At 38.2% G+C, this 7630-nt stretch overlaps 1 protein-coding gene and 1 non-coding gene across 2 annotated transcripts; both read left to right on the top strand.

The window, feature by feature from the left end:
* Positions 1 to 2343: 2343 nt before the first annotated feature.
* Positions 2344 to 2425, top strand: TRNAS-CGA. Its single transcript has one exon. It is a non-coding gene; the product is annotated as a tRNA-Ser (tRNA).
* Positions 2426 to 2472: 47 nt separating this feature from the next.
* LOC113302769 (putative polyketide hydroxylase) lies at positions 2473 to 6553 on the top strand. The gene is made up of 11 exons (XM_026551712.1): positions 2473 to 2792; positions 3116 to 3198; positions 3346 to 3481; positions 3658 to 4151; positions 4238 to 4285; positions 4425 to 4599; positions 4693 to 4805; positions 4893 to 4989; positions 5086 to 5305; positions 5644 to 5791; positions 5922 to 6553. The coding sequence occupies exons 1-11, from the start codon at positions 2594 to 2596 to the stop codon at positions 6330 to 6332; spliced, it is 2124 nt and encodes a 707-aa protein (XP_026407497.1). The 5' UTR covers positions 2473 to 2593; the 3' UTR covers positions 6333 to 6553.
* The last annotated feature ends 1077 nt before the right edge of the window (positions 6554 to 7630 follow it).

The following is a 7630-nucleotide window of genomic DNA, read 5'->3' as shown; positions in this document are numbered from 1 at the left end:
TTAAAATAACACAAAAAAACTCCCCTATCTCTCACCTACTTTTTGCAGATGACTGTTTTCTTTTCATTAAAGTTGATCTGGTGGATTGCAAAAATCTTTTGCAAACAATAAACCTTTTCAGTCAAGTATCTGGTCAACTGATAAATTTAGATAAATCGGGAGTCGTTTTTAGCAAGAAGGTACACCGTACACCCCAAACACCAAAGAATGATGTCAAAACTACTAAAAATAAAACACATCAACCTAAAAGATTCTTATTTGGGGACTCCTCTTTTCATAGATAGATCTAAAATTAAAACCTTTTAGTTCATCCTTGAAAAGATAGAGCATAAATCTCAAAGTTGGAAAAGTAAGGTCATACCTCAAACCTGTGTTGGCTAGTATGGCATCTTATCCAATGGGGTGCTTCATTCAACCTAAGAAAATAGCAAATAAGATAAATGCAATCCAAAGAGACTTCTGGTAGGGAATTGAACCTAATACAAAATGTTACTACCCCAAAGCTTGGCCAAGTATATGTAAACCAATTAATAAGGGAGGCTTAGGATTCAGAAATTCACATAAATCAATGTAGCCTTAATAGCAAAAGTAGATTGGAGATTATTAACAGAGCCTAAACTGTCTTTGGGCAAAAACTCTAAAACCTAGGTACTTTAGAAACAAATATTCACTTAGAGCAAAACCCTTAGATATGGACCTGGAGATGCATTTGCACAGGTCTGAACCTAGTGGCACAAAATAGTATCTGAGAGGTAGGAAAATGGAACCAACATAAATATTTTGGAAGACCATTGGATACAAGGGCTAACTGAAAACTCAATGAATTTCAAATCAAGCAATAACTCATATCTTTCGATAGTCACAAACTTAATAAACACAACCGCTAAAAAAATGGAAACACACCTCTCATATTTGCTAGCTTCCCTAACTCTATTGCTGATAAAATTTTCAAAATCAACCTCTTCTTAGACAAAGATAATAATCTGAAACAAGATATCCTGAGATGGAAACTTACCAAATCTGGAATCTTTTATGTCAAGTCAATGTATGATAAGCTAAATGAAACTAGTATGAATATTTCTAGCCTATGAATTGATGAGGCTTCCTGGAGATCTTTGTGGAAACTAGACACCTCACCTAGAATCAAACTATTCTTATGGAAATGTCTTCATAATGTGATATCAACAATTACCAAACTAAAAGGAATAATTAAAGACATTCATCCAAATTTTACTTTCTGTCATGAGCAAGAGGAAACATTAGAACATCTTTTTCCTTCATTGTCCATTTGCTAAGGAAGTGTGGGAACTAGGCCCTAACCCAGTTCTTAGTAACTTTGATAGTTCAACAAAACTAGTTGATATTTGTAAAGAATGGTTTCAAAATTCCAACCCAGAGATATCACTAGAACTAGTGGCTACTAAAATGTGGTTCATCTGGAAAGCAAGGTGTAATAAAGCTCTTCAAGGTATTGTTCAAACCCCTCAGAGTTTAGCAAAGGAAATGCAGATACACATAAGATGCCGGACAAGGAAAGGTAGAAACACAAACAAAAAGAATAAAAGTAAGAAACAGCCAAAGAATGTTTCATGGACTCCACCCGATTGCAATACCAAAAAGATAAATGTTGATGCCTCTTGGATATCAAAAAATACTATTTCCAGTTTTGCTGTAATACTAAGGAATGATGCAGGTACATTTGAAGGTGGAAGAGCAGGACCAACACAAAGTGCAAATCCACAAGAGGCGGAAGCTCTAGGACTTCTACAAACAGCAACATAGGCATAGGAAAAGAAACTAACAGACTTCAACATTGAAGGGGATTGTGAAGTTCTAATCAAGTATCTAAACAGACAGAAGACAGACATCTCTTGGACCAGCAAGGCGTTTTTGGATGAAGCAAATCGCAAAACCTTTCTTTGTAGTAACTTCCTAGGTTTTCATTTTGTCTGCAGAACATGAAATGAAGTGACAGACACACTAACCAAAAAAACGAAGCATTTTACTGTTGCTTTTGAATGGGATATCATCCCTCCTTCTTGTACTAAAGGAAAACTTATGTTTGATAAATCTGAATGGGATATCATCCCTCCTTCTTGTAGTAAAGGAAAACTTCTACTTGATAAATCTAATATCAAGAGGCCGACTGTCCAAATATTAGATAAGTCTACTTAGGGCTTTTAGTCTTTTGAATAAATTTTTACTTACGACAAAAAAGCAGCAAGCATAAGACGTGTACTATATCCAATATCCGGTGTTGCAAACGTACGCAAATGACTTGTGCGATCTGCTAACTGGAAGGACGAACTCTAGTTTCTTCTATGTATTGAAGCGGACGTGTTCGTCGATATGTCCGAGTGGTTAAGGAGACAGACTCGAAATCTGTTGGGCTTTGCCTGCGCAGGTTCGAATCCTGCTGTCGACGTTTTTAATATTTTTTTTTTTGCCGGCCTTGCATCCGCAGGTTCGAATCCTGCTGTCGTCTTGTCGACGTGGGTGAACCATTTCACGTTCTAATTTCCCTTTTGTTTGGTTTTATTTTAGTCTCTTGATCAGTACTCCATGTTCATTCTCTGAGAGGAGAGTAGTCTTCATGGGGTTTCTCAAAATTTTCTCCAAAAGCAATAGATTTTACAACCCTAAAACCAAAATTAAGGCTTACCCGTTTCATTACATCTCAAATAGAAGATATAGGGATGTGACAATCAACGAAAGAGCTGAAATTTTGCCGGTTCTCATTGTTGGTGCTGGTCCAGTTGGTCTTGTTCTTTCTATACTTCTCACTAAATTAGGTATTTGTTTCCTATATAACTTGCGTTTTTTTTTTTTTTTTGATTCAATTATCTGTATTTTATTTATAGAGTAATAGAGTACAGGAAACTAAATTTTAGTTATGGAGTTGGGAAAACTTGATGAGCATTGCCTTTAATGGAGTTGTCGAGGCTTGTACTAAGTATGTGATACTTAAAAGTAGAACCATGGGTACTGTGTATTTGCCTTTGGGCTTTTCTAATATATCAGCCTCAGCTATTATCAACAGAAGAGGAATATGGTATTTGCTTTTTAGTATGTGATGGAGATTTATTTTAATTGTAATTTTTGAAATTCTGTGTAGGCGTCAAGTGTGCAGTTATAGAGAAAAGCTCTAGCTTTTCTCAGCATCCGCAGGCACATTTCATTAACAATCGAACTATGGAGGTTGCTATTCTTTCTCGAAACTTGTTTGCTTTGTTTAGTTTGGGGGAACTTCTTTGGGAAAACATTCATCCTAACGTATTAGAGCTAAACGTCTAAACTATACCTTCACTGAAATATCTCAATTAGTTATATTTAAGAATTTTTCAGGTGTTTCGCAAATTAGATGGTCTGGCAGAGGAGATTGAAAGGCTGCAACCACCTGTTGATTTGTGGAGGAAGTTTATATACTGCACCTCTCTTTATGGTTCTATGCTCGGGTCAGTAGACCATATGCAACCCCAAGGTATGAAAAATGCTCCAATAATTTTTTAGCCGTCTTTTATACATACAATGTTTCTCATGGTTATAGAGAAATACATGTGAGCTAAGGTTTTCAGTGAGATAAAATGCAAATGTTATTGTCTAAGGAAAATTAAACTATGATTAGGAGCTTTACACCAATGATTTTCTTGTCTCCAGATTTCAAACGGGTAGTCAGCCCCGTTTCTGTTGCGCACTTTTCACAGTACAAGCTTACCAAGTTGCTACTGAAGCAATTAGAGAAACTCAACTTCTGTGTTTGTACTTCTGATGAACTAGAAGGTCCTAACCGTGGCTGGATTGGTGAAAGGAATATACTGCTCGGATATGAGTGTGCATCTATAACTGCTACTGATGACGGCATCGTGGTGGGTGCAAAATTTCTCAAAGATGGAGTAATGACTGTAAGAAATATACGCTGTGGTATCCTTGTTGGGTCTGATGGTGCTGGAAGTACTGTCAGAAAGCTGATGGGTGTAGCCATGAAAGGTGAAACGGACTTGCAAAAGCTTGTCAGCGTCCATTTCATGAGCCGTGATCTTGGAAACTACCTACTCGGCGAGAGACCTGGAATGCTATTCTTTATCTTCAACACGGAAGCAATAGGGGTTCTCGTTGCACATGATCTGGACCAAGGAGAGTTTGTGCTACAGGTATTTTGTGACTCAGCTATTGTACTATGATGCCGTACATGCCCTGATTCCTTGGCGGAAATCTCATTACTTCTCTTATCTTGTAGCTTCCATTCTATCCTCCTCAGCAGACCTTCGAGGATTTCAATGCAAAGGTATTCCCATTCTTGGAAAATATCAATGCTGGATAATGTAGTGTTTGTTAGAAATCTACCCAAGAACCTAATAGTTTTTTCGTTTTGACCATCTGTTACTCCGATGCTATTTTGTTAAACATATGAAATCTTGATGCAGGTATGCGAAGAGTTAATCACCAAATTAGTTGGCAGAAAGCTCGTGGACATAAATGTCATTGGTATAAAGCCATGGGTGATGCATGCTGAAGTTGCAGAGAAGTTTGTATCTTCAAATAATCAAATAATACTTGCTGGTGATGCTGCGCATCGTTTTCCACCAGCTGGTGGTTTTGGTGAGAAACCTACTTCAGCTGTTTTAGTGTACAGGGTAATCCTCTTTTATTGTTTCTTCTCATGCTTATGAGCTGTCTGGATATTTGGTACAGGAATGAATACTGGCATCCAGGATGCTCATAACTTAGCTTGGAAAATTGCAGCTATTGTAAAGGGTGTTTCTCCATCTTCGCTTCTGCAGACTTATGAAATGGAACGCAAGCCGGTACAGTTTTCTGACCTTGTTTCTGGGCATTCCATTTTTCTTTCCGGGTTGACTTAGGATCCTCTGCTCGTGGTGAATTTTGTGCAGGTTGCTGTATCCAATACAGCACTCAGTATTCAGAACTTCAGAGCTGCTATGAAGGTTCCTGCTGCACTTGGTATTGACCCAGCTGTTGCAAACTCAGGTGAAGTATTCTAGCAACTTCCATTTCCTTGCCTGTTGAATTTGCAATTTCACACCCTGCAAGTTTAACTCTTGGTTACCTATTCTCCTTTGGCAGTGCAGCGAATAATTAGTAGTGGATTTGGTTCCATACTGCCTACTGGTTTACAAAAAGCAATCTTGGATGGAATTTTTATGGTAGGGCGTAAACAACTTTCAGAATCACTCTTAAACGAAAACAACCCACTGGGGTCATTGAGGCTTGGTAAATTAAGGCGGATATTTGAGGAGGGAGACAGCCTTCAGCTCCAGTTTCCTGCTGAAGATCTTGGATTCAGGTCCCAAATTCGCATTAGTTTTTGGCACTTCATCTAAAAGGAAAATAAAATAAAAAATAACTAGAGGTTTCTGCAGTAATTTCTTCTGTTGCATGCCGCCAAACTTAACTACTGGCTTGAACTTAGATTTTCACTTCAATCTAGTTAGGCAAATTAAATACTGCACCCATGAATAATGTTGCATACCATTTCATACTTGCATGCATATTCTCTTGAACTTTTATCTAAGGTTTTAACAGTTTATGCCTTGTTCAAGTTTCGAGGGAGTAATACATGTTTGGTGCCAACTCGATTATTTTCAGATACAACTGTTCTAACTCCTGCTTGACCGATATTAGGTACCTTGCAGGAGCTCTTGTTCCTGAAGATGGTGACACAGTGTTGGAAGCTCCAACTGGACGTAGAAGGGACTATGTTCCCTGTGCTGAACCTGGGGCACGTTTACCACATATGAATATCAGACGTTTGCTGAAGGACTCTAGTGAGGTGGGTTGTTGTATATTTGTTTGTCGAAATACAATCTACCAGACATCAACAGTGCATATGGCAAATTGAAAACAGGCACCAATGTTTTTGGCTTTTGCTAGCTTATATCTTTCATTTTTTATTCTCATAGGAGACATTGTCTACACTGGATCTTGTAAGTGAAGATAAACTCGAGTTCTTGCTCATTATATCTCCAAAAAAGAAGTCCTGTGATCTTGCTAGAGCTGCATTCAAGGTATCTGAGGGATTTGACGTCTCTCTCAAGGTATGTGTAATGTGGCCTCACGGTTCCCTCGTAAACAGACTAAATAGAAGTAATGAGACACTTACTCCCTGGAGTAATTACATTGATGTTGAAGAAGTGAGCATGTCTTCGACTTCATCATGGTGGGACACTTGTCAAATGACAAACGATGGAGCCATTCTAGTCAGACCTGATGAACATATTGCTTGGCGTAAGACAACTGTTATCCTTGATCCTATTTCGGAGATGGAGAGCGTCTTTTCTCAAGTATTAGGAATCCAGAGAACTAAACTATAAAGGTGTCCTCAAAATGGTGCAGAGAATTCATTACATTACTCCATTTATTGTTTAAAGCTCAAGCATCACTATTTTTATCTTTTTGAAAGAGCTCTAGTAAATATTCACCCGTATCTTTCACCAAAATCCGATATGTTGCAGAAATCTATAAGAAAATTCTTGTGTATTTGTGTGAAATATTTTGTTAGACATATATGATCAACGGCAATCTATTTAGAAAAGAAACAGTAACATCTGGCAGATCATATTAGAAGGTCTTTAACAGGAATCAGATGGAACAGTGCATTCAAACAATTTAAGCGAAACTACCATTGTTTTGAAATAAATTTTGAAATGAAACAATTAGCACCAGGCCACCAGGCACAAGCAATCTTTACAAAGCTACAGAACCATTTAGATGTGTGCTTGTTGGTCAATTCGTAATGGCAAAGAAGATTTGTTTTTGTCTCCCACATCCGCATATGTAACATACTCTGATGGTATCTCCATCTCTGTCAATGCTCACATTTTCATCTTGCACAACCTTCTGCACTGCTTTTACATTTTGAGCAGACGATACAGTCTGGAAAGCTTCCTGCAACCACCAATAACCAGCAACAGTCAATCAAAGCTCGACACAGCTTGTTAAAGCGAAAAGATAAACAAACGTTTTAGGCATAAAGACAAAGTGGACCTGATTGTTGATATCATCATTTGGTTTCTCAGTTACAGCGATAACAGGAGCTCCATTGTTTTGTTCTTTGAGTTGTTGACTGATGTTGTTCATCATCCACTGACACTGCATCTCTTTCAAGCCATCTCTCACTCTCATCCACCTCTTCTTCTGCCATTAAACCAATTGAATTTTAACATCCAAATTCAAAACTAATAAACGTAAACAACAATCAACTAGTAACTTATCCAGAAAAAGAAGTTCTTACAGCAGCATCGCTGGGAGGAGTAGCACCACCTCCATTGCTTTTCGCTGTTTCTGATGCGAGTGGTGATGATGGTGATAATAACAATGGGGAATCTTGTCTGTTAGACCCACCACTACATTGACCATAAAGAACACAGCTAGAACTATTTGTGGTTGGACTAGTTAATGGTGTTGATAAAGCAGACGAGATTAATCTATGCCTATATAAAGAATTGGGCTTTCTTGGTGACGGTGAAACAGGAGAAGGAGATAAAAGTGGTGGAGATGGCAAAACAAAGGAAGGAGATAATAGCGGTGGTGATGGAGACGGAGATGGGCGCCACCCTGACGGTGGAACAGAGGATGCAGATAATGGTGAATTCGAGATTGATTGTAATGG

Source organism: Papaver somniferum, chromosome 8 (assembly GCF_003573695.1).
Source record: "Papaver somniferum cultivar HN1 chromosome 8, ASM357369v1, whole genome shotgun sequence".
Classification (NCBI taxonomy): Eukaryota; Viridiplantae; Streptophyta; class Magnoliopsida; order Ranunculales; family Papaveraceae; genus Papaver; species Papaver somniferum.
This window is presented reverse-complemented; position numbering and strand designations above follow the sequence as displayed.